This window comes from Trachinotus anak, unplaced genomic scaffold (genome assembly GCF_046630095.1).
Source record: "Trachinotus anak isolate AG129_WGS33_773 ecotype Australia unplaced genomic scaffold, CSIRO_AGI_Tana_v1 ptg000001l, whole genome shotgun sequence".
Classification (NCBI taxonomy): domain Eukaryota; kingdom Metazoa; phylum Chordata; class Actinopteri; order Carangiformes; family Carangidae; genus Trachinotus; species Trachinotus anak.
This window is the reverse complement of record NW_027273852.1, coordinates 17,677,006-17,704,497: the sequence shown is the minus strand read 5'-3', so window position 1 is coordinate 17,704,497 and position 27,492 is coordinate 17,677,006. Positions and strand designations below refer to the sequence as shown.

Genomic DNA, 27,492 nt, shown 5'->3' with positions numbered 1-27,492 from the left:
ATGTTAGGGTAGCCAATGTATTTCACAGATGTCAACAGCACCAGTGGAGATATTAAACCCACCACTTCGATCTGTAGAGCTCGTATAGTCGACACTCGTGCTTCTTAACCGGGCAGCGCACAGTGGAGCCTCCTGAGTCGTCGTCTGGTTCATAGTCCTGATCGCCCTCCTCCAGCTTACGCTTCCTCTTCCTAGACTCTGTTTGCACTGAGGGACCAAAAAAAGACAAAAACAAAACATGTTGAATATATGATCATGTGTCTGAGATTGTGAGCAAGATTCAAACCTAAGTGACAAATACACAATTTTCAACTTGAAATGAGAAAACAAGCGGCACTTAGTTTTTACTTTTTAATACATTAGAAAAAATTTTTATAACACTGGTTTTACTTTGTCATTATAAGGTACTGAGTGTATAATGAATGAAGGTTTTGAACCTAAGGTTGCAACATAAAATAATGAAAAAAGTGAATGGTTCTGAATACCATTCAAATGTCAACATATGATGTGTCAAACTTTACAGATTGTGTTACTGTAGATTTGCACAGACAGGAAGCGCTGTCAGATCAGAGCTGGCTGATAATCTGATCTGATTCGTCAGCAGTGCATTCATGTCACCGGCCTCACCATGGTGATCCTGAGAGATGGAAGGCACGCGGATGCAGACGGTGGTCTCCTTGGTGACAGGATGGACGGTGTCAGGGCCGTAGACGTTGGCGAAGGAGAGGCGGAGGTGCTGCTCCACGGTGCGCAGGCCAAAGTATTTGGTGTTCAGGTAAACCAGCGAACGCAGCAGAGCGGCAGGACTCTGCTCCCCGAGCTGCCGACTGCTCCACAGGCTCTGCTCCTCCAATCGACCCCACAGAGAGCCTGGAGAGAGCAGCAAACACTTTAACACCCTAATGAACCACCCTGAGTCTGAAGCTCACCATTCAGTATCCAAGATGGAGATTAAGTGGAGGGTACAGTAATATGTATGACCCTCGCCATTTACTCCAATTATATTTCTTATTCTTCTTATTATGGAGACTTTCATGACATTTATTTCAAACTGCCACTGATATTTTTGAAACAAAACACAAAAAAATAAATTTTCACATAATCATCTATTAAGATAAAATTAATACAAGAGTATACATGTATATTCATTTTTTGTTTTATAGCTTAAAATGCACCATTTATATCTCAAAAACCTGATTTCGAAATTTTAGTTTTGAAACACTTTACTTTTTTCTTTTGAACATATGTAATAAATAAATAAAACACATTCCAGGCTGAAAAAATTCACTGACTCAGCTGTTATTTTTACCAACATATTTCTACCTAGTTTCCACAGACTGGACCTGTAAAATAAAGCGACTCACTATGGCACATTTTCTGTCTAAACAATAATCTAGTAAACTCTGATGGATGTTGACGTCTTTATGTGAAATATTTTCTGCTTGCTCAGTACATAATTAGTTTTTTCTTAAAAACTTGAATGTGATGAGCAGATAGAAACAAACACTTTCTCTAGATCCCATATGATTAGTATCAAATTGCAAAGGCCTTTCTTGGAAATATCCTAATAATTAACAGCAGCTAAATTTTATGAAATTTTGAACAAAGTCTTAAGGAAATTAGCAGACAAACATGTAAACCGTTTGTTGTGTAAACAGGAAAACACTCGACATCCTGTTAGCACTGATGCAGTGTCCTCATATGATATTAGTGCAATCACAACGAATCAGGATGTGAACAGCAGAAGAGTTATAATCATTGGACACTGCTCATGATTAAGCGCAACACTAGGCTACGGCGCTGTGCCACCAGTTGGTGCTAATGAGCACACATTCTGATGGATGATTTTCTTTTCAAGCTCCATATTTTTGTAATCACCTTCCTCTCGCAGTTATGAAAGCTACCAGAGAGATCCAGTTTCACCTCTGAATTTCATTTCTTTAATTTGTTTTTTTGTCATTTGTGTGTGCATTATTGTTGTTGAGGTATTATTAATTGACTGTGTGGTACCTCAAACTGTGCTCAAATTTGTAATCAAATAGGTGCTGGATAAATGTTTTGCATCAGACTGTATTTGAGTGCACTCACCATCAGGAAGCACACTGGGCTGCCAGTCCTTCAGGACCTTGTTCAGCTCTTCTCCAAACTGCTGGTAGCACATGTCACTAAACAGGTCATCCTTCCGGCCTTTGGAGTGGAGATGCTTTAAAAAAAAAAAAACAAAAACAAAAATCTTGCATTTAAGAAAAGGTCAAAAGAACGTGATCACACACAGAGATCACAACTTTAGTGTCCTCATATTTAAATGATCATCACAGTTTTCAGGATGTGAACAGCAAAAAGATATAATCACAGGACACATGTCTGCACATTCAGACCCAATTGGAACAAATAAGTTGTTTTCTCACATATTAACTTACTGAAAGAAAAAGGTAGAGAAGTAAAGCAGCAGATTACAACAGGCCCAGAAAAGACATAGTCAAGTGTTTTAAGTTGAAGTACTTGATTCATCTTTACATAAACCAATAAACTCTTCTATCTTGTTATTTTCCATAAACAGGTAAAATCAATCTTACATTTTTCTGTCAGAAAAATCTCACTCCAGAGGACTTCAGACAATCCTGTGCTCCACTCTGCAGCCATGCCGCTTCTGCTGCTGCTCACATGTGAGAGCAGGAGGAAACTGTGCACCAATAATGTCTGTCCTACTGGAAACTCTCACTCTGAACTTAGTTCCTACCTCTGAGTACAGATGGAATTTCAATAGAACGAAAAGGAAACAATTAATTTACTTCATGTTAATTATAAGAAATTACAAGGAATGCTTTACTTTTGCTCTTTCATTATTATAATTATTATTTTTTTAGGTATTTTCATACCATATTTGCCTTTATTTGATACCAACAGTAAAGAGGGTGGGCTCAAACCAGAGGGGTTGCGATCACATGGTCAGGGTATACAATCCTTGGCCAGCAGGATGTCCCATTCTTTGTTTAATAAGTACAAAATGGGCTCGTTACAGAGGGCTGCTGCTCCTCACTGTGTTCTTTCCCATCATAAATTAAAAAAAAAAAAACTTTTTCCATTATGACTACATTGTTGCCATATAAAATATTAATTATCTGTTTTCATTGGCATACTGTTTTAGTAGTTACATACAAAAACATCATTTTATAGGAAGAGGAAATGATTTATGTGATGAACTCAAATTACAACCCTCCATGACAAAGAGACATCAAGTGTTTTTAATATTTTAAGAGCTTTGAATGTATTTAAATTCAGTTGTGAGCAGTTTCTCTATTTCCTCTGGATTTCACTGTGGGAGAACACCCTCCACAACCAGCACACCCAATTATCCACAATTATCCCCTGTATTTAGCATGCCTACTGTTTAGTCTGACTATAGCTTTCCAGTGTGAAGACACTGTGTATTAAGAACCTGTTTAGAATCAGAAGGTAGTACAGATTTAGGACAAGACTTTGATCACCATTTCATGCCATTGTCATGTTCCTACTACTTCAAACAAGCAAAGAAGATGCTGATGTGGTGTCTGTCCGTCTTTACTGCTTCTTTCATCTGTCACATGACTGTGTTTAAGTCAAGTAAGATGGGAAAGATGTTTTCAGGTCATTTCAAGAAGGAGCATGAAAATAACCTTCATATAAACTGTATGTACTCAAATGCATTTTGTTGACTGATTTTGGCGTTTAAAATCCGGTGGATTGCTGGAAAGGTGCTGTGTTTCTGCTGTTTTGAATCTCTGGCTTGGTACCAACCTGCTGGATCCCCAGACAGAGGTAGAGGATGCTGTCTGGAGAGTAGCGCTCCCCACTGGGCCGGCAGACCTCCCTGACAAATCGGGACAGAGCCATGTTCAGCTCCTCTGAACTCAGTGACAACAGGTTACTTTTAGACCGAGCTGCATAGAGGTGGGAACAGACACCGGCTGCTGTTAGCAAACTCATCCCACATGTTTTCAAATATTACACATTTCATTGAGAACTTTCAGCCAAGCCTCTGCACTCTCATCCTGTCACTACTGAACTAGGGCAGTAATTTAATCATCAGGTTTAGCTTACCAGGTTTGGAGCTGTCCTTTACTTTGGTGTCATCTGACTGGTCAGAGGAAGACAGTGCCCAGCGCTTCCACGCATTGACGCCATAGCGAGCTTTGAGAGGCAGCGATCGCCCCTCTGAGCATCTGCCTGCTGGCTGGGAGGAAGAGGACGAGGCTGAATCTGAGCCCTCCTCCACCGCCTGCCTCTTGTTCCCCTGCAACACAAACACACCAGTTACTACATGGTAAACTTGTGGTGGCCAGTACAGACTTTCTAATTGTTACATGTATATATGTGTTTGTTTGTGTGCATACTTTTCTCCTGGGCTGGGGTCGAGGTGCTGACTCCTCCTTCTCCTCCTTCTCCTCCTTCTCCTCCTCTGCCAGGACCGGAGGTAGAGAAAAGCCCATATCCTCTTCCATCCCCTCCAGGACCGGAACAGGGTCTGAGGCTGAGACAGGAAACAACATCTGTTAAATTATTTTCTACAAGGTGAAAATGTAAATCCAGTCAGGATGAGAAACGATTCATTATTCTGTAGTGTGGGTATAAGCCTGCTATTGGGCGCTCACTTCAGGCAGCATTCTCCTCCTCTTCCTCTGCCTGTTACTGTTTTCAAAACCCCCTTTGCTACAGGAAACAACAACAACCTCCAAGCTAGCAACCTACATGCTGAAAATGGCAAGTTTTGATGACAATCTGGATCGCGCAATCGGTCTTTGCTGTTTTCTTTGCAGTGAATTAGACATTTAATTGATAATGCTCACTTCCATGTGCAAATGCTTCACCAAAAAAACAATTTTCCTTTCAACACTATTTTGCAGGGACGTTTTTGCTGCATCCTGGGCTCAACACCGCCCAGGGGGTTTGTTATTGGTTTAAAGAAGCCAGAGCGTTTTTTTCACCAATAGTAGAACAATAGTGGGCGCAGCCAGAGCATTCCCAGTTGACTGGCTATGCAAGATTGTCTCAAGCAACAGAATAAGATGAGAAAAACAACAACACAAAACGGTGCCATGTAGACGTGTACATGCGTGAGTGCACATATACACACCTAACTGTTACAGCACAATTACAGCACAAGTGATGAGTAGAGAATATCCCAAATCAATATTCACTTTCTGATCACACCTTGTGTCAGCATGAAAGCTGTTTGTAAGGCACGTCACACTGACAGCTGCTTTACATGAGCAATTCATGTACATGTTTTCCATGTTGTGCTATACTTCTCCACCGATCCTCAAAGTGCATCAGTAACTTTTTCCAGCTGCAGAAGAGACAGCAGCTCTTGAATCCATTTTTTTTAAAGAGAGGGAGTTTGTCCAGTTTCCAACTCTCACGTTTCACTCACCAGACTAGGAGACTTGCCAATGCTACAGGTTTCCCTTTGAGAGAATGATTTGTTGTTAAGAAATTCAGTGTTAGCATTTTGAAGTTAAGCGCCTCGGCTACAGTGACACACAGTAGCACATGTACCCAAGAGACCAGGTTATACACACAAACAAGATTATACAAGTAATCAGACAAGATGTTTCCATGCACTGTTACTGACAGTCCAAGTACAACTGCAGCAGGTCAGTAAACTGATCCCTCTCCTAACCCCAACCTGATTATGCCTTATTATTAGCTTATTATCATTATTCACTTATTCTAACTGGATTAATGTGATGATGCTCAGTTTTTTTACTTTTGCTGTTTGTGTATGGGTATGAGGAGATTAACAAACACAGCACAGCGATGTGTCTGAATTTAACAAACAGTCAAAGACCCTGTTCAGACCTGGTATTAACATGCGCCTTCAGTGATCCAATCACAAGTGGTCACCTCCACGTATGTCTGTTCACACCTGGCTTTAAAATGCATCTCCACATGAGATCTCACTTCCCCGCTTCACATGCAAATACACAGGTATGTGGTGTTGTTATTACCCATTCAGACAGATGGGTCCATTGTTAGTGTGTATCTGTGTGTCTGTGTGTGTGTGTGTGTGTGTGTGTGTGTGTGTGTGTGTGTGTGTGTGTGAGAGAGAGAGAGAGAGAGTGAGAGAGAGCAGTATGGAGGGGTTGAGTGAATCAATGCTCACAGCTCTACAGTGAAATCAGGGTTTAACCATTAGAAACAGTGAATTATTTTCGGTTCATTGTGAAAGTGTGACAGGACTCATCAGGCTGGGTCAGAAGATGTCAGGAGAAGAGGAGGTCCTTCAATGTGGCCAGGACACATTTGCGTTCACACTGCTAAAAGAATAAAAAGAATGTGGCCACATGTGGCCCAGACCACCTCTGAATGTGATCAGATCTCAAATGTGTCCTCAATGCGTCCTGGGTGTGTTCACACCTGAACTTAGAGCCATCCACTTGTGGTCGGATCACTCAGGACAGATATTAATACCATGTCTGAAAAGGGCCTTTGTTTCGGTTTTGGTCAGATGAAACATTAAATATGAGGAAGCATCACTATCGTCCCACCTAACAGCTCTGCTGTCACGGCGATACTTTTCCTGTGTGATGATTTTGTTATAGACAAATACTGGTAAAAGCTGAATACAAATCCTATTTACATCTACATATGGCCAAAAAATCTGTGTCCTTCAGGAGCTGTGAAGATCAGATTTTAATTAAGCCCTTCCCTGATTATGGAGAGAAGGTTTCTCATTTAAATGACATTTAAGAAATTAGCTTAATGGAGAAAACTGACTGTAACCTGGTCACTTAAGAGTATGTACACACCGAGTGTCATTGTGTTTACATGTCAGATGACATGTCAGATTCCCTGGCTTGTGGACGGTAGAGCAGACAATTCACTGACCGGAGAGATGCTCTACTAAAAAAAGAAAAAGCGTTAATTTCTACAGTGCCTTTGACTGAACCTTAAACACTGGTCATGAACCATCTCGCCTTATGTTCCTGTATTTATGTCTCTGTTATTAACCCTTCAATTTCCTTTAACAGGGTTTTTATTCTTTTTAATTGTAATCTTAAATTTTATGCTTTTGCTGTTTTACCCTGTTTATGTCTTGAATGCACAATTTAAAGCACTTTCAATTGCTGTGTATGAAATGTGCTACACAAATGAAAATATGTCTGGCATGTCTTTTTTTTTTCATGCAACAATAGCTGGTAAATTTCAACAGGGAAAAGAAGTGGTTTCTTTTCTGTTGAGGGCCAAAAGAAAAATCTCAAAATTCAACAGTTGTGGCGACATTAATTCATAAGGTAACAAATGTTCTTTTGATGGTGTTAATCCGATTTATTTGTCAAGAATATTTTAAGTATTCAATATCAGATTTTATAAGATTAGAAGTTTATTCAGCCCAGCACTATAACAGTTGGTTTTAATCTCTCTGCTGCCTATGGAAGGGCAGGAGTGGAATAAAAAACAAATCACAGAGATTTCACAGGATACAAGATATATAAAAAATACTGAACGTGGCTTTCTCAGTTTCAGGCAACATACATATTAGGCTGTGACAGAGACCATCAGGTTTTAGCTTTGCTTCCATGAGAGGTCCTAATATTAGGGGTCAACCCACAGCTGACATACATATGATCATGGTTCAGCATGGCCAAGCACAGCTAAAGTGACAGGCCAGTGGAAAAAATGATGAAGAATGTCATATTCCTGGCCTGGTGAATGACTTCACACTCCTCTTCTGGACAGTACGCCAAACCTAAAACCCTCTGCCCTGATAGGGACGATGACAGCAGGTCCAGAAATAACCGGAGGAAGGAACTTTAATCTCAATTACTGTACTGATCCATTAAAACCCTGCAGTCAGATGTTGTTACATAAGAGCCGCTTCACTAAACAGAGTGTGACAATGTCAGAACGAGAGCCGCAGACAAATTGATTGATTTGAATTTAGGAGGATTTCTTTACTTGCTTGGCATTCAAACTCAAGTGGCACCAAATAACTGTGACAAGATGTCTTGAATTTCAAGTTTCAGCAGACAGAGACACTGCTCATTAGAAGTGACAACGTAATCCAAATACTTCATAAAAAAAGAAGAGGTGGACAACTTGACAACTAATGTAACAGTCCCCTCATGCCTGGAAAGGCTTGCATAAGAAAATAATGTCAGGAATTATGTTTTTATTCAGATGCTTTTGGTATGATGTGAATCATGTCTGTCCTGCTTCCAGAATGATGGAGCCAAAGTGCAATTATACTTAAAGTAGAAAAAGATAAGATGAATACTGTAGAACTGTATGTTGTGACAGTGATTGTTCCTGCACCATCGGGTCTAGAACTACATGTAGAATATGTGTCTACCTTGGGGGAAGTCTGCCTCCAGGTCCAGGTCGGGCTCGTACTTGTCATCCTCCTCCTCCTCTTTCTCCTCCTCTTCCTCGGAGCTACTGCGCGAGGACTCCTCCCCTCCACGCTCCCTCTTCACCTTCATCAGCTTCACATCTGAAACACACAGTCAAGTAGGTCCTCATGGTCACCTTTTTCTTCAGCTTTCTTCATTAATGTTAGACTGGGAACTTGAACCTTGTTTTTGGATCACATTGATCACATCCCTGATTTCTAATATTTGAATCCATTCAACTCTCTCAGGAGCCTACCTGGCTTCTGGTCCTCTGCGATCATCTCAGCCATGGAGAGCAGGTCGGCCTCCAGAGGGTCAGAGGGCACTTTGTTTTTAAGTTCATCGATGGTCTGGACGATCTGTTCTGCCCCCTGCAGGGTGGTGGGCAGGAACACAGGCACAGGAACCTGGACCGGACAGAACATGGAGCTTTTTGTTTAGTCATCAGACAACTTTGATTGGTAGATGTCTGTGTGACATTTGTGTAAAGCCATTTTAAGCAGCCTTCCCCTTAAATACTTATTATGTGGGCTTTTATTGATTAGTCTATGTTGTAACCTAACCCCCAAAATAAGTTTTTGCCTAACATAGATAGATATCTATTAACATAGATAATCCCAAGTGACATAAGGTCTTACCGGTACAGGTAGAGAGACTGGAGTGGGAGTGACCTGGGAATACATATTCATGGGCATTGGGATGAAGACAGGCACAGGTATGGGTACAGGAACATACTCCCTCTTCACACCATCGTCTACATCTGTGGATATGCAGAATCGTATTACACACACAACTCAGTATGTGTATTAATGATTCATAAAATAATGATTCCAAAGGGAAAGCGGCAGGAACTTTGTCAACCTCTGCATAACTGTAAAGCAAGGTCAAGGTGAGAATTTCCCAAAAATATCCCAGCAAACTTAAGGTGTGCATTGATATGCTGAGCTTTGATCATGTGATATTCATTACACACCTTAAGCCCCATTAACACTTCAAGTGTCCATTTCAACTGTCCCATATGAGGATAAAATACAGGTAAGATTTCATTTACACTTAGCCATATACATGCACCTGCACCGGTCAGATCCTTAATCTGACTGCAATCCAGAAGCCGTTGGTAGCTAACTGCAACATACTCTAGAGGAGGAATATCTTCTGCACTGTAGCAGTTTGTGTTAGCTAGCTAACCACTGAAAATAACTTAGCACAAAGACATAAATGAATCATATTCATGAACTATGAGCGAGACAAAAGTTTTTTCCTCTTTCAAAGGAACTTCTGTTATGATGATGATATAAATGAAACTGACTTGACCTGACTGCAGCAGCTCGGTGAGCCTTGTATTTGATTGTATGTGTAAAAATCGGTGAAGCCAACTTCTCTGATGCTATGGTTAAAACGAAGAACAACAACTCATTTCAGTTTCATTTTAAAGTAACTTCAGCTGCTGTTATCACAAGGATAGTGGAGACAAATGGATGGATTCAGGAAATCAGACCTGTCTTAGACCTTTATACCTTTCAACATCTGGCTAGCACCTGTTCAGCACCTGTCCAGCTCTGAATGTGGTTTGACTTAAATCTTAAATCTTGAATGTCTCTTGGATGCATTGACACTGAGCTTTTATGAGATCTGTTAGATATTGAAAGTGTAAGTGACTGCATCACATAATTTCTCCAAAATCATGTTCCATGTCTCTCACCATCTGCCCCATCTGTAGCTCTCTTCTATGTAAAATGCTGCGTTTACCTGTCTGTAAGAGTTTGCTCTGCATGTGTGGCTTGCAGTAGGTAGCCTTGGTCAGGGTGAGCGGCTTGCAGAGCACTGCCTTGTTCTTGACATCTCTCATCAAACCTCCACCTGCATACGCCACAGTACCCTGGTTCACAAGCTGCAACACAAAAGAGAAAACTGCTCTTACAAAGTATCATTTATTATAAGTAAAATTAAAGCAAAATTAATGGACAATTTAAAAAACAAATGATGGGATTGTTTTAAAACAACTGCCTGACAAAGATATCAGTATTATATAAGTCTATTAAATATAAAATATAAATACTTGGTTGTCAAAATGGTTACATATTTCTCTGTGGATCCACCATATTTCAAAACTATTAATTTGCATATTTAATTGCATCTATACAGTAAATTTAGAGGAAACACTTTAGAACTAATGGATTCTAGTAAACAAAAAAATATTTGAAAGCAAACAGTATGATACTGACACTTTTTCCGCTTACTTACCCCAAGTTTGGCCCCTTGGACTTCAAACCCTGGAAAGAGGAAGATGAAATATATCACTTCTGTGCCTTATGAAGAAACCAGAGTGACACACAAAGTAACAAAAATAGACATAAACATATAAACATATATTTTTTTCATTACGCTTCAGATAACTTTCCTAATGCGCATGCGCGTGTACACACACACACACACACACACACACACACACACACACACAGTTTGTACCCAGGGTGGTGTTCTCGGGGCCTTTCTGCGTGACCATGATGGGCTCATTCTGCTGGAGGTAGAACTTCAGCAGACACTCCTGGTCACAGAAATGCTTCATCTCTGCTCTCCACATCACGGACTCTGTCAGGTTACCCTGCACTTTACAGCAGTCACACCGCGCCGCCTGGTGGCCACAGGGAGACATTTTTAGCAAAAATACAGCATACATTTTTCAACACTGCATGGCAAAATAAAACACTTTTATGATTCACCAAATATGAGCAGACCTTGTAGTACCAGTCATGGAACTTCTTGGCGCACGTCTCGCTGCAGAAGTCCCGAGTCATGCCACCGAGCTGCCGGGTCACACCTCTCTTACACAGCTGGTTGCAGTGGTTACAGCTGACACACTTCAGGCCTAACCGCTTGATGAAATCCTGCTTATATAACAGCTTACAGCCTGGAAAGGGCAACAGGCAGAACAAAGGGAAAAATAAACAAAGAGAGGGAAAGAAAAGGAAACAATGACAGATGATGAGCAAACTGGAACGTGGTCTCATCTGGAAACAGCAAAGCCAAATCCTGGAAATAAGACCTCAGATACACAAATAGAGAAATATGACAAACAAAAATGGCTACAAAGCTGAACAATTGAACATACAATTAAAAAACCAAGAGGCTTTGAACAGATATCAACGACAGCTTATCTGACTACTTACAACCACTTAAAAAATTACTGTGATTCATCAAGTGTCCTACAGAGGAGAGCAGAGGGTGGGAGATGAGTACCTTCGCTGCAGAAAGGTCTCTTGACCCCGGAAAACTTGACCGTCTCGTGTAGCGTCTTTTCCTCTTGGCAGTACTCACAAAACGTCACAATGCAGTGGAGCTTCTTGTAGTCCTCACAACATGTCTTACTACAGAACTGGTAGACTTTATCCTGTAGACAGACACACATGGATGATTACAACCAATGATGATTATTGTTTACTCATTTGGTCTTATGTAAGAAAATAGTAAATAAATCCCACAACAATTTCCCAGGGCCCAGGTGGACATATTCAAATGCCTTGTTTTGTAATAATTTACTACCTTTTACTATGAGAGGTGTAGGAAAACCAGCAAATATTCACATTTTTGCTTTGAAAATGACTCCAGACAAATGTTCTGTTGGTTGACTAATCATGGTACCTTACACTACTGTACAGCATTATTAGTTTAAGACATTGACATTGTCTGCCTGTGATAACTGTGTGAAAAATGAAAGTCTCACCTCCCACTCCAGAGTTTCAGGCTTCAAACTGAACGCTCCACGACAGTAATTACATTTCAGCTGGACGGTGTTGTTTGTAGTGGAGAGGGGCGTCTGTCCGTTGGTGGCTGTTTGAAGAGTAGCATTCTGGAAGAAAACAAAAAAAATAAACTACCACATGGAGAAAATTAAAAGCATTTGACTGCATGTCTAATGCTGAAGTATCTTTACGTATTAAACGCAACACGTGGCTGTGCTATTAATGTAATTATTGAAGCTAATTAAATGCCCTTGCCCACAAACCTGCTTCGCACATGAGTGGTATTATATGAACTCTAAACCATATTAGAGTCATGGCAGTTTGAAGAAAATCAGTTTTCTCATTAATATGTAAATTTATGCAACATGGTGCTAAAAACTAATCAGGTCATGGACTCCACTGAGGGAATCTGTGGTGGTTTATGTTTGTGTTTTGAGCTGGTGCTTTAATGAAGATGTGTAAAATGGGTAGATGACATTAACAGTTAATCTGGGTTTTATTTTTGCAACTTTAACCATTATTTCTTTCAGGTAGAGCAGCATTTCATTTGTTTATTAATCTGTTGAGAAACTGGGATACGACTTCTCATTGACGCACTAGTTTGAAGTTTATTTTAATCCATTTATTTAAACCATTAACTGCTTGACAGTAGAATGTGTGTATGCTTATTTTCAGTTGTCACAGCAGCTGAGACAATGCAGTTTCATTCAACCGTATCAAAGAACTATTGTGGACATTAATTCAGAACACATCAGAGGGAGATGATGCAATGTCCTTCAGTGTGACCAGTAAATTTCCCATTGTAAAAATCAAAATTTTTTATTGTGTCTTCTGATTTGAAATGACACAAGCGTCCCCCACCTGGAACTTGGTAACACACTGTGAGCTGCAGAAGTTGAGGATGTTTCCCTCTGGCAGCGTGGCCTGGTACTGCGGTAATGAATTTCTCTTACAGAAGTGACACGAGGGCTCTGTATCTGCACACACAGACATCAGACATTAAACATTAAAACTTAAGACGAAAATGCATTTATTATACATAACATTTAGTGTTTTTGCATTGAAATCCTAAGAACCTCTTTCTCCTCTTGAGCGTTTAATGTTTAGTAAGGCTCCATGACCAGCAGTGAACAAACAGGTTAACTGGAGCTTTTCTTTGCTGCTTTATAAAGTCACTTATGTTCGACAGTTGCGACTCAAGTCTTTTTTGTGGTCCAGAAAAGTTCTGTTTCAAAGTTTTTTGACCCTCTTTCTTGCGTAGTCTGGTTACTCACTGAGGAAGGAGGTGGACGCCAGCTTGCCCTTGTTCATGCAGTTGACGGAGCAGTAGGAGCCCATGGTGCCGCCAGCACCGAGGCTGTGGAGCACCTCGCCCGTCTTGATCAGCGTTTTACAAGTCAGGCAGCTCGCGAGTTTACTGTGGGCCTGTGACAGTGTGGGAGAACATCACATTAAACAGCACACACAGCATACAAAATGCCCTACAGTGACATTAAAATTATCTTAAGACACTGATAAAGCTAATTGATTAAAGTATAAAAATGTTTCGATGTCAGCTCATTTCAATGGACAAGGTGCTCCAACAGCTGATAAACTGATGACAAAATAACCACGCAAACCACGCATCATAAACATAAACTGACTATCAAAGAGAAAGTAAATATTGAATATGAGGTTTTGATGTGTTAGTTGGGAGCACGGTTTCTGACCGCGGTTTCTTACTGAGCAGAATTTCATGACATGAGCATTAGTGGAGTAAACTGCACAAATCTCCTATGTACTGCAGCCGATAGTCTATGTTTGTTTTCTCACTACACAGATTACACTCCTAGTCCTATTATTGTCACAGTGACTAACAGTGGTAGCATCAGCCATGGAAATGTATAATTTAATAAAACATATTTTTGCTATGTGCTGTAACACATAATACATTTTCACTTTCATTGATCTAATCCTACTAGGTCCAACAAGGAAGATGCAACAATATCTGAGTGGAAAATGAGGTAATTTTCCTCATTGTGCCAAACTGTAATCTGAATTTCGAATGCCTCTCCTCCCTTCTGCTGTCTTAAGATATTGTTTGCCAGTCTTTTAGAAATGTAGGAAACAGAGCTGGTCAGATGTAGCACAGATAACAACTTTAAACGCCCTATGGAGGCAGTGAACGTAAGTCCACAAGCCCTCGATCATCCAAACACATATGTACCCCATCTGACTGGGTTTCTACAGGTTGGCTCTTTACAGCGCACATTGTCTGAGAACCAGCTCACAGTTTCACACGACAGTCAGCCTCTCATTTATATTTTATACCAATGAAAGGAGACAAACCCAATGGTCTCCGTTTATTAGTAAAATGTCCAATAAGGTGCTGTTGCTCAGCAACAAAATAGAAATCCAATCTCTAAATTCTGGCTAATATTGCCTAGCAACACTGTTTAGTTGTAACATGTTCAGCTCAGTTTAAAAGAGATCCAGATGTGTGCTGAGCAATGATTTGGACTACATACTCGATGCATATTCCCCATTAGTGACATCACAGAAGGTTAGTGACCCATGTCTCATTCAACCCTGCCCATCATCATGTGGACACTCCTGGTCCAGCTATACAACAGACAGGTCAAACAGTGACACTGCCTGGTGAAGTCTGTAACTCCATCAGAAAAAAAAATACACACTGTGAACCCCAAACGTGCAGAGAAGTACAAACGTTCTCAAAATTTGACAATGACATTATCTGTCTCTCTGCATGAGACATGAACAGCTAACTTTTTTGAAAAATGAATAACAGGAATAAAATCTTGATGTGACCATTAGTAATTAGTGGTTGCATTATCATTAACATGTTCACAAACGCTAATCATCTTATCTGAATGTTTCATTTTACACAGATTTTCTTTTCTGAATGAACGTCTTCATCATTCGAACATGCCTTTTGTTTTCTGTGCACATTTTCAGTCTTGTTCATTCAAAAACAATTTGTTGTCTCATTTGAATATTTATTATCTATTATTGGAATGTGCATGTTTTTGTTTTATTGTAGGAGAGACAGTGACAAGTAACAAGGCCAATACAGTTCATTTTTGTATTTACATTTTAGTTGCTGTGGAATCAGTTTCCCAGCCATGAGGATGAGGAGGGGTCAGCGCAGCTAAATTACTATAAAATAAACTTTTACAGCTTTGGCTATCACATAGGCTCCAATCAGGCAAATGTTACACACCTGCAGCCTGTGGTTGGGCCTACAGTACCTGCTTGTACTCCCTGATGCAGTTCTGGCAGCAGAATCGTTTCTGTTGGCCATCGACCAGCAGGAAGTGGTTGGCTGACGCTCGGCTGGGCAGGTAGTCGCCACATTGCTCGCAGCAGTTCATGATCAACCCGTTGGCCCTGCGGTAAACGTTGAAACATGCATCGCTGCAGATCTTGTGGGTCACAGTCTTAAAGCTAACCTCATGCCGGATCTGTAGACAGAGAAGAAAGCAGAAGGGGCACCAAGGGGCGTTATTACCTAAGCTTCAGTCACCTTCTTCTTGAATGGCACACTTCCTCCTCAATCTGAGAGCCATGTTCTTATGTATCACACTTTGTTTTGTTTTTTTTACTAAGCTACAAACTAATTTGTCTTTTACTTCCCCACACATCTATGACAAAATGGCAAGGATAATAGTCATACATAAAGAATATCTGTGAAGTGAAGTCAAATAATGCAGTAGGAATCAACAGGAGAGAAGGTCATGCTTTTCAAATGTATACACAAGCGTACTGTCCATGTCAAGTACTTTGCAAAATCATTTTTGCATAGTGTATCAGATATTGCTGTTGCTTTTATATGCAAATCAAACCAAGACGGCTACATTAATAATGCACATGATTTTAAGATGTCACAAATGCAGACAGTAGTGGTTGCTAGGTGATAGTAGCATGGTTAGCTAAGAAAGAACGAGCTAGAAAATCCCATGTAGAAAAAGCCTTGCTGCGCTCAGAAGTAACTGAACAGTCAGTTAATTCATTTTGGATACTTTGAACACTAACAGGGACCATCTCCTGTGTTACATAACAAATGAATCCACACAACCACCAAGACTAACTGATTGATCCTTCATCGTGAGGTGGGAGGAACGACTCTCCAGTTTTTGAGACAACTGCTCTTGCATGTGGTGGCCATGGAGACTGAGCTGAAGGTCTGCTGAGAATGGGCCCTAGGAAGCAATAATGAAACGGAGGGATGGAGTGAAGAAAGAAAGCCAGGAAGGACAGAAAGAGTGAACGAGGGAACGGTGAAGGCAGAAAAAAAGAGATAAATATTGAATGAAAGTGACCTGAGGAGGAAGACAATTAAGCAGAGACAGAGGGAGGGAGAGGGATGATTCAAACATTGAAGACAACAATGTAAATGATGAAGAGAAGGTGAAGCCAGACAAGGTGGAGACCGTACAGCCTTGTTATTGGCTCTGAGGCTCTCTCTGTATTGGACTGTATGATACTGAAAGGTGTTTGTAGTGTTTTGTGCATCCTAAGCGAACTGGAGTTTTACAGACACATTTAGATTGCATTACACTGCGTAGGAGTAACTACTACACTGGTAATCAGAGTATACCATTAATGCCCCTTGACCTGTTTTCTGCCACACTTACTTTTACTTTTACTGCTGCTTAATTATTCATCCCATTGTCAGGAGAAGAGAGGCATGTATGTTGCTCTGGTTAAGAATGACAGATGAATGAGAAAGTGTGTGTTAAGTATGTCAGACAGACTGACCTCTGTGAGCTTTCCACAGACAGTACATTTGGTTTTGAGGCCCGATTTGGGCGGGTTTTGCTTGTTCTCGTATGCACCTAGGCAGCCTGTGCTGCAGAACTCCTGGAAAGACTCGCTGGAGTCAACCTGGGCCACGATGGTACCCTTCATGTTTGTGATGTCCCTGAAAAACACAAATGCAGCACAGATGCATTACAGATAGATCAGCCTCTACAGGAAAGGTACATTAATGTGCAGTTAGTAAAAAATAATAGATGTCCTTGTGTTTAAATATTGTGTTTAGGCCTTACAAAGATATTAGTTAAAAGTCAATCAATAAATGGGACAGCTAACTCAAAACCGCTAGAAATTCATTTTTTTCCTTTAAATGAAACTCAAACTGAACCACAGATTTTAGTTTATGGTTACCACCATAACACCTATGAATGTACTCCACGTGTACAATCCGAAATTGAAACCATAAAATGTCTCCTGTTTAACGTAGCACCTTTGGTTTGAGACTCACTTTTTGCACATGGTGCAGCTCTTCTTGGGGGCAGGTTTGTGTGAGAAGGCAGAGAGACAGGTGGTGGAGCAGAACAGGTGTGTGGAGCCTTTACGCTGGTAGGCCGTTTGGCCTTTCTTCAGAGGCTTTTTACAGTTAGCACAGGTCACCTGGAGTGAACAAACACAACACAATTTAACTGCAGGGGAGTTTTACAATCACAATAAGTGATCTATGACCTTAATGCATTAGCTGCCAGTAGAAGCAGTACCCTTCTGCACAAGCCCTGCAGGCACATTTTGGCCATGTAAAACTTTTTCAGCCTTGTATCCAAAGAGACATTTTGAGCCTATACCTTTTGCACAACCTCCTCAAAACAACAGTTGTTCTCTTTCAGTAGAACAAAAACCAAAAAGACAAAATAGGGCACTGGAAGTAAAAGACATAAGAGCAATAAGACAAAAAACAAAAAAAAAACAAACCCAAATTTAGTTTCAACTGAAGTAGTGTTCATTGGTTAACATGGGAAATATAGTAGAAACAGATGAGGCAATGAATGCAAAAGATTATTTGTTAAATCCCACATGTTGTTTCAAAGTAAAATACATTTCCAGTTTGTCTGTCATGTCACATTTATACTAATTAACCCATGTGGTGGCTGTAAAGTCACTGTAGAGTAAACTATTGTGACAACGCCATGTACATTTATGTACAAAAAGTACAGATACAGTACTTTGTAACAGTATCTGCTCCAGTGGTGTCTGGTAGCAGTGTGTCTAGGAGAATATTTTACTGCACATACACTTTCAAGTCGAGTGTATGAAGCACTTTTAACAAACAGGATTGCCAAAAAATGCTTTATATGAAGGTAAAAAGCACAGCTACAAAAGATGCCTAATTCTGGAAAACATCTAGTTTTTCTGCCATGTAAATATCATCCTGTACATGTAACTACACATAACCTTGATGGACAGAGTGGATCACCTTGACTGTCCTGGGCTGTGGCTGGGAGGCTGAGGTGGAAGTAGATGAGGAAGACTGGCCGGGAGGTTTGGGCAGCGAGGTGGCGGGTGACGGAGAGTCCACCCCAGTCTGTTTTTGATTGCGGGGGACTGAAGCTGACTGGGAGATCCACGAATCTGGAGGCAAAGAAAGAAACAACTTTTAACAGCTATAACCATCCTACAGGTCTTTTTTTCTGAGCTGAAAATTAAAACAGTGGATGTACATTTACCAGGACCATTCAGGGCAAATGTTTCAGGGCCAAACTAAAGCCTCGTCCCTATTCTCCCTTTTAACAATTTTCCCTTATTTTTGCCTTCAGTCTGGAGTTGTCCTCCAAAAATAAAGTTTTTGGCAGTATTAATATTGACAATTAGAGCCACCTTGTGTCATTTTCTGTTGGACGAATACTGATTACAACTTGAAGACACAATGTCATTACTGTAAAATCAACCAATCAGGTACTAAACACCAACTCTCAGAGCTGTTCTCGGAAGATTTCACCACTTTGTCTTAATGTTTTCATTTGTAAGATATGACATAAAGTATCTGGATAACCCTGTGCACATAGATTTGTGTACTCAGGTTCTAGGGCTGTTTTGCATGGTTCAGGCTAAAGCCCCTTAGTTTCAGTTAAGCGATCTCTTAATATTACAGCAGAATTTAAACACCAACTGTGAGCCAGGTTTTGCTGTCCAACACCAGCAGCCACTGTGGCTGAGTTGGAGCAAATCCCTGCAACCAGATTCCAAAGCCATGAGACCTTCAGAAAATATATAAATGTCAAGTATTCATTTATTTCATTGCATCCTTTTTTATATTATTAATTCAACACCATGACTTCCTTAACTTCAGAAGTATGGACATGTCTACCTACCCTGCATTCCTTTCATGACAACATTTTTTAAGATGATTTATTTGGAATTTTTTTCCTTTATTGGATGATGCATATCTATCATCCATAATGTATATGTTCCATTAGGCTACTGGGGTGCCCCATAACAGAGCATCTTGACTGTTTCACAATCTTGGTAAAACTGACAACCTGGATGTAGCATCACAGTTGCTCCTCACACCACCAATCCATCTGGTCTAAAGTCACACAGCCTCACATTTCTCATCTCAAGCCAAATCATGGTTTGCTGTTTTTGTGGTTGTAAAGCTGGATAAGATGCTGTGCAGCAAGAAGCTCAAAAAGCGATTCTGAAGCACTGACTTAAACTGCAGACATAAACTATGATGCATCTGAAAAAAAATAATCCTTCAGAAGGCAGTTTGTGAAACGAGTACCACTGCAGTCAACAGCACCATCTGGAGCCTGTGAGAAACATAAAACTGTCTCAGTCCCAACATCCCACTTTATCAATTCACTGAATTTAAAGCCAGTATTTCTATGAGGGCTCAGGTATGCCACACTGTAAAATCAGAAAGTGGCTGATGGTCCACCTGGGAACTATTTAAGCCCTCTATGCACACTTCAGATAGGTCTGCAATGCTGCTGATTGAGGCTATTACCCACAATTGTGCTCTAATGTCAAAAATGTGCATGACAGGGCAGAAGTTGGCAAGAAAAAAATTCACTGTCTGGTTCTTTGTCCAGAGAAGGGATGATTTCATAAGATGTTTTCCTGCTCTCATAAACACCCCTTATACATTTACACCCCTCTACACTCAAACATTTCTGCTTGGCACACAGGTGATGTTTATTAAAACCAGTGACGGTTCACTTGGTAATACTTGTTACTCTACTTTGCATGCAGCTGGTCAGTAACCTGATTTTCATTTACTCTCCACGCTTCCCTTTTGACAGAATGGGACCCACAGAAAAGGGGGATTACAGTGAGACCTCTTCCTTACTTACATGTTCCTGAACTTTACCAACAGCCTACGTATAGTTTAGCTGTAGATAAATGATTTATTTAAGTTTAACAATATGGATCCAAGAGTTTGAAAGCTTATCTGACAACAAAACATTGAACAATGTTTTGTAATAATACCAGGAAGTATTTTACAACTCAGGAAAATTATCACAGCAGAAATCATTTTTTCATCTGTCATGATGAGCGCAGGGTAAACAGCTACAATACGCTCTTCACATTACAAAGAAATCCAGCAGGAACGTGTGCTTGCATGTATTTGATTAGCCAACGCTGTGCTTTTCCGGATGACGTTGCATTGTGTTTTGGCAGTTCAGTCAGGTTCAACTGTTTTTTTTCCAGGATGACCCTGCAGCATTTGAATGAATGAATGAGGGGATGACTATCTGAATACCTGAACCGTGTTTCTGTTAATCCCTTACCCTGAATAAAGAAAGCTGCTCTCTTGTTTACATAATGTTTCAGTTACATTGTTAAAGAGCTACATCCATTTTATGATTGTCTCAGGACTCTAAGGCCAAAATCAAATAATGAATATAAGAGCCAATACAAGTGGACTAATACCTGATTGACTGTAGCATTCTTAGACTGTGTCCAGGCTAGTGAGCCACTCTCAACTATTCTTCTTTTTTCTGACTTACTATGGGGAGCACCCACCAGAGTCCCGCCCACAAAAATTAGGTACAACAGGTACAAAATACATTTATATTAATTCACAGGCTCTGGTAAAAATAAACTAAAGGCATACGGGCAGTGGGTATATTTCTGTATTAAAATAAAACAGAAATTTTAATAAAAAGGTACAGTTTTTTTTCAGTCCATAACTGAGAATGCAGTTGACTGATAGTAACATCACTTTGGTGCCAAGCTTTGCAGGTGCAGGGTGGGTGTGGGTTTGGACTTATGCAGGACCGAGGCCCTCAATTCCAAAAGAGGCGGAAAATTAAGAAACAAGCTAAACAGCAATTTCACAGAACAAAGATTTGAAACAGAACACCACCCATGGAGGCCACGTGCAGGTTTGTCGAAACAAATTTTTTTTTTGACAAAGTTCTGCTAATCTGCGCACACTGCAAAGTAACCAAAGCCAAATGTGGTGCTTCATTTTAATCACAATTGTAACATTTTACCTGTGAGAACATGCCAGGTTACATATCCTCTGGGTAATACATTCATTACCTGCTCTGTTGTGTGTCCCTGTGTCTCCATTCTGTACCAGCTGGCCCAAGGGGCCTGAGCCCCGCCCCGGGTTGAAGGAGGCTGTTGGTCTAACAGATGGAGTGTCGGGGTTCAGGCTGAATGCGTTGCTAATCTGCAGACCATTTTCCTCTGTCTGGCCTTCACCTGCCTGGACACACAAGTTGTTTAGGTTAGGTTTTCACCTCAGTGACTAAACATTAGAAAACAAAGTGATAAGGAAAGACACGTCTGCCATACAGTGTGTAAAACCTGCACTGAAATCAACCTCATCTAACCAAAGGAGCTGCCAGTGCATCTTGCATAAATAAATATTGGCATAAAATATCAGCTCTCGGCAACGTCAACACTAAGAAACCGTTATCCACTTTGCCAAGAGTAAACCTGCTATGCCAAAGAGAGCACCTGCTTTTACCAATGTTTACCAGCAGAAAACATCAGAAGAACTATCTCTCCATAAAATTAGTTACTTTTTAGTTAACACTGTTTGACAAAGCAGAGGCGAATGTAAATTAGAAGACTGCAACATGAAAAATTAAAATCCATTCTGTTGGTTCTCACCACTGTGACAGTTGCTGCTCCTCCCTGCAGCGATGTCACCGAGGTTATCATCAGGTTCATGTCTGCCTGGGCGTCCACTGGATGTGGAGGGGTACTTACTGCAGAAACAGTGGAGCTCCCTTTCTGGCTACTGGAGCCCAATGTGGTGACACTGGCGATCCTGATCTCTGAATCAGGCTCGGTGCTGCTGAGTTCACCTGGTGAGTGGGAGACAGAAGAGCCTCCAGGGGGCGCTGGTGAGGGGGAGGAAGTGTCTTTCTGTTCAGAGTCCTCCTCATCATCAATGACAATAGGCTCTGCTGCTGTAGTTGGAGGTTTTGGAAGAGGTGCCTCTACTGTGGATGCGCTGGAAGACGCAGGAGGACTGGGGGTCTTGGAAGGCATCGCTGCAGTGGACATGTCTATAGTTGCCACAGCAGGATCCAGCTCTATGCAGTCTGTGCTGGGCGTGTCTTCGGAAAGGGTTGTGGTAGAAGACTGGGGAGCCTCCTCCCCTACTAGAACCACATCATCATCATTGTCCTCTGTGCCGCCCTCCTTTGTGGTTCCATCTTCTGTTACCATGGAAACTGTCTCCCCAGCCTCCTCTGTTGGGGGTGTGGTCTGTTGCTGGGGGGAGGGAGTGGCGTCCATTGGCTCCTCCCGCTCCCCTGCCTCTTCTGCTATGGCAGGGTTTGGTTCTGACTCCCCGTCCATCGCTAAGGCAACCACCTGCCAACACAAACAAAGGGCAGTTAGGGGACAATTAGGTAAAGCGAGAAGCAGTGAATGGTTTTGTGATGTCTGACAGCTGTACAAGTAGCTCAGGTATGCCCAGAGACAAGCATCCCCCACACAGCCTCCTCCTGCCAGGTGACAACTCATTGCCATTTTTACAGCGACCACCTTTTTTTCTATGTCTATAATCTCTGGCTGATTTTTGGTCAGTTCACCAAGAGTCTAACCTCCAGCCTATAGAGCCATGAAAATAGTTTGGATTTTACTTGCCAAGGGTTTCAGATATTCATCAAGATGACCTACCCTACCCTTTAAAACATCCATCCAATTTTCAACCAAGCATGCCCCAGATATGAGCCTTTGATTTCAAATCACGATCTCTCTCTCTCTAAGGCGAAGCTGAAACTCTGAACTGACTGGATGCTATGGGAGTGAGTTGTCGCCATTTTTGCTGTATTACTTCACTTAGGTCATTGAGGGCCATTCAAACTTAATATTTTTAACGCAAAAGAGATTGGTGCTACAAAAAAGAAATAGAAGAAAGGGACAACACAAGTATCCCTCAAAAGTGAGTCACACCACTTCAGAGAAAGCAGGGCAAAAAGTACATCTCAGGCCTCTTTGTTTTCCTCTGCATTGGATGAAGAGGCTAAAAACTTCTTCTCTACCTGCTTAATGCTCATATGTGTGCAATATAACAACAGACTCTGATAGGTTTCCTAAAGAAATTATAATCAGTCGATTACGAATATTAGAATGACTATATTCCTAATTTTTTAATTGGTTTTAATTTTTAATTGTTGTGAGGAATATTTTAATGTAGAACTTATGCTATGTTAAAAAGAAAAGTGAAATACAGACGCATTATGTGATTTAGTTTTAGATACATGATTTTCTACATGATTTAGACAAATGTGTTTTTGTTTTAGAGAACATAGAGGAACGATCAGGTTTGGTTCTGACTCCCCGTCCATCGCTAAGGCAACCACCTGCCAACACAAACAAAGGGCAGTTAGGGAACAATTAGGTAAAGCGAGAAGCTTTACCAGACATGAACCTGATTCATAAATGATTCTTTTGATCAGTCAGGAATAGGCGTGGTTTCATATATTAATAGCTAATTGCAAAATGTGAGGGAGGCCTAATTCTCCATTACAGTAATACACTACATGTTAACAATCAGGCAGGATTAGAATTAAAACATGCAGTAATTAAGGTCAGTGTATATGATCGAATATCAGTATTAGACTGTTCCACAGGCCACCAAATTTGGGCTTGTACAGCCAAATATTTTCTCCAGGAGGCAAGCCCCCAACCCCCCAAGCTGGCTTCTCTGTATCCTTGTGGCCAGCCCCAAGCTGAGGCTCAGCAGATGCAACAGTAGAGGCGATGTCTCCATGGATGAATGTAGACTAGCAAGAACTGCTATGTGCCTGCCCAGCAACGGGGACAACTTTGCTCCTCCTCCTCCTCCTCCTCCTCCTCACATCTCTTCCTCTCATCCTCTCTCTCTGTTCTCTGCACCTCCTTACCAAACTACTCACCACTCTACTCTTCCTCTCACCTGCTTTCTTTCACATCCCTCCATCCCTCCCTCCTCCCTACCCCCGTGTGATGCTCCGCACAGCTTCTATCTTGTTGCCCCCAGCAACCAGTGAAGCTACACCTTGGTTGCCGTGGTGATGGTAAGGCCCACCACCACCACAGGGACTTGTTCTCTGTGCTCTACATCTGGGTGCTGATGAGTTGCCTGACACAGTATTCAAATGATTTAGATATCACTCTATGTGATACAGAATTAATAAATGGCGATTCAGCACTATATGTGCAGTGCTCACTGCCAGGGTGACTGCGGGGTTCACCAAATTAAATTTAAGACTTTTAAAGACCTTTTTAATACCACATAAAATGCTATTTAATACCTGCTTTTCACCATCAGAGCAGTCAATGTTTGAAAGATATCACTGAGCAGCTGAGGTGATGATAAGAAACCAAGTGCATGTATTTACTGATGTATATCACATGTTTCAGCTGTATAACAATAATTCTTAACTGCCACACATGACCTGGATAAGATGCAGGAAATAGATGGATGAATGCAGTAACCAATATCTAAGGCCTTTGTACATTTAAAACTTTTTAATCCTGCTAAATGCCTTTTTTTTTTTTTTTTTTTTTTTTTTACATTTTTTTAAGTAAACTTAAAGACTGTTTTAGGCTGATTTGGTGCCGGATTCAGGATCAAATATTTAAAGCACTTTTGGGCACGTCTGCACTTTCTATGTTGATCTGTTTCTGTCAAAATCTCCTTTTCAAGTTACACAGCAGTGAGGGTGGCTGTAAGCCACCCATCACATCACTGCTGACAGCTGCAGCACAGAAACACACACACACACACACACAAACAGATACGAGCCCACAGACACACTTCTGTGCAGAGAATGATCTTTGTAGCTACATGCTCTTCAACCCGACATCCACCCAGAACAGGAAGAGCATGAAAGCACCTGAGTACAGCCTTTAGAGCTATAGCAGAGCACAGTCTACACTACAGAGGAAGCCAGGTCACTGCCTTGACAACATTGTGGCAGCCATTTTGGCCCCAGTACTGTGGGGTGCATCCAATAAAAGTCATAGTGTTAAAGTGGTACCTGTGACTGAGGCAGGTAGGCCTTTGAAAGGACGAGTGTAGGATTTTTTTTAATTTTTTTTTTTCATATTTTACAACTTTCACTTTCCCCACATGTTTGCTTCATGACCAAGTTTGTGGAACAGTATGGTTGATGCCAAGTATTTCTGATATTTTTAGGTCATTTCAAATGGGTGGCATGTTGGTTAGAAGGTTGATCCTTTGCACAGATTTTACTGATTTCAGGCCAGTGCCTGACTCCCAATCCCTGAGCTGATGTGCTGTCCACATGAGGTGGGACTGACCTCCCTACAGGGCTCAATGAAACATCACATGGTTACAAACTGGGACACATCTTTCTATGACCAGAGATTATTTCCCACAACAAATATCACGAGATGTAAAAGTGTAACAGTTGTCTACAGCCAAGTATAACTGAAATCTGCAGTATTCATCTGTCTGTAATTTCCACAATGAGAAGTTCCAAAACTTCTTCACCTTATAATTACATTTATTTTTGACTTGTTTGCTTTAAGTATAAAAAACAGACTACCTGGAATGTCTTAAGGCCTGCATTAAAAAATATTGAGTTGATCTGCTACTAGTGGTTGAACATTTACTTAACACTAATGGCAACAGAAAGTACATGAACAAAATAACAAATATCTCAAATCCAGTGGGATAATCCTGAATTAGAATATAATTTTAAAAGTCACAATACCGTACTTGGGTTTCCTCTACCAACACATTATTTTGAGATATAATAAGAACATTTTTTTTATTTAACAAATAAGGCGAAATTTCTTAGATACTAATTGTCATCTTAGTCCAAATAGATGTGCAAGAACTTCCCTTAACAATAAAATGCTATTATTGATTTAAATCTAAAAGATCAGAACAGAACATGACCACACATTCAATGCCAGCTTTTGTTAAAGATGCATTTCAATACCAAGCCTCCTGACGACAAATATGCAAAACAGTGAAAACTGTATTAGATGAAGTGGTGACCCTGACTGCAAGACATTTAATGGGATATTTGCTCAGTAATGCTACAAACTAAACCCTCACAGGCAAATATCAAGTTGAGTCAGCAACTCAAAGTGACTCACCAAAAATCAAACAAACATTTAGCTCTTGTAGCAGAGCATGTTAACAGCAATAAGACACTTGGACCCGGACCATACATTCAGAATATCATGCTGTACTGACTGTGTTAAACCCAACCCTACCTGGTGTATACAATCCATGCTATTGTTCCTTGACACCACTGTTACTGACCACTGCAAAAGGCTGCATCACCACTGAGACAAAAAACGTCCCTCTAAACCTACAGTTTAAAGACATCAGCGATCTGAATTGTGGTTTACTAATAATGATTTACTAAATCACATCCAACATCATTAACTGGTTACTTTAGAATGGAAAACTTTGTCATCGCTTTTAATTAGAGCTCTCAAGTTGAACTGCAACTGACGATCATTTTCCCTATCAATTGATCTACTGATTATGTTCTCGATAAATTGTTTTGTCTATGAAATGTCAGAAAATAGTGTTACAATCCACGTGATGTGTCCAAAGGTCTTGTTTTGTCCAGCCAATGGTCCAAAACTCAAAGATCTTCAGTTTACCATCATGTCAGACAAGGAAAAGCATCAAATCCTGACACTTGAGAAACTGGAACCAGTTAATTATCAGTGTTTCATCACTATTTATACTAATTTGACCATCAGAATAGCTGCAAATTAGTTTTCTGCAGCTCTGCTCTTAAGAATTTATGTTTTTAATGCAATTAAAAAGGAAGAGAAGCTAAAATATGTTTGCTAGTATGGTAAAATGATTTGTATTTTGCCGTTTAAATTAATTTAAAACAAATTCTAGCATAAATGTTGTTTTGTTCAGAAATGTAGAGCAGTTATTTGATGTGAAATGTCAGTATCTTGTGTGAAAGATCATTCAGGTCTTTAGTTTTGAGTAAACACATTGCATACAGTGCTACCCCCCGACAGCTGTAAAGGCAGGCAGGACAGTGTACCAGAGCTGGATACAATATGTTTGCTGATTGTAAAAATCTACTTGACTGTAAAACACTGAAGCTGGAAGAGGAAGGGCTGCTCATGGTGACCATGTGACAGGAAGCAATAGCCAAAAC

At 40.6% G+C, this 27,492-nt stretch overlaps 1 protein-coding gene across 3 annotated transcripts in view; it reads right to left on the bottom strand.

The window, feature by feature from the left end:
• Positions 1–27,492, bottom strand: part of zmym2 (zinc finger, MYM-type 2) — a 35,569-nt gene that overhangs the window by 5,609 nt on the left and 2,468 nt on the right. For 2 of the 3 annotated variants that reach the window (XM_071481497.1, XM_071481507.1), the window contains exons 2-24: positions 21,995–22,705; positions 21,416–21,584; positions 18,342–18,496; positions 17,379–17,527; positions 16,874–17,036; positions 15,364–15,576; positions 13,390–13,540; positions 12,977–13,092; positions 12,097–12,222; positions 11,613–11,763; positions 11,111–11,283; positions 10,842–11,007; positions 10,617–10,645; positions 10,122–10,263; positions 9,011–9,132; positions 8,629–8,779; positions 8,333–8,473; positions 4,374–4,510; positions 4,081–4,273; positions 3,778–3,920; positions 2,089–2,203; positions 619–870; positions 63–207 (exon numbers count right to left, since the gene is read on the bottom strand). In XM_071481497.1, coding sequence (XP_071337598.1) covers positions 63–207; positions 619–870; positions 2,089–2,203; positions 3,778–3,920; positions 4,081–4,273; positions 4,374–4,510; positions 8,333–8,473; positions 8,629–8,779; positions 9,011–9,132; positions 10,122–10,263; positions 10,617–10,645; positions 10,842–11,007; positions 11,111–11,283; positions 11,613–11,763; positions 12,097–12,222; positions 12,977–13,092; positions 13,390–13,540; positions 15,364–15,576; positions 16,874–17,036; positions 17,379–17,527; positions 18,342–18,496; positions 21,416–21,584; positions 21,995–22,690 — 3,998 coding nt within the window. In that variant the 5' untranslated portion in view covers positions 22,691–22,705. The remainder of the gene's footprint in view (positions 1–62; positions 208–618; positions 871–2,088; positions 2,204–3,777; positions 3,921–4,080; positions 4,274–4,373; positions 4,511–8,332; positions 8,474–8,628; positions 8,780–9,010; positions 9,133–10,121; positions 10,264–10,616; positions 10,646–10,841; positions 11,008–11,110; positions 11,284–11,612; positions 11,764–12,096; positions 12,223–12,976; positions 13,093–13,389; positions 13,541–15,363; positions 15,577–16,873; positions 17,037–17,378; positions 17,528–18,341; positions 18,497–21,415; positions 21,585–21,994; positions 22,706–27,492) is intronic. The other variant, XM_071481516.1, reaches the window with a different exon arrangement.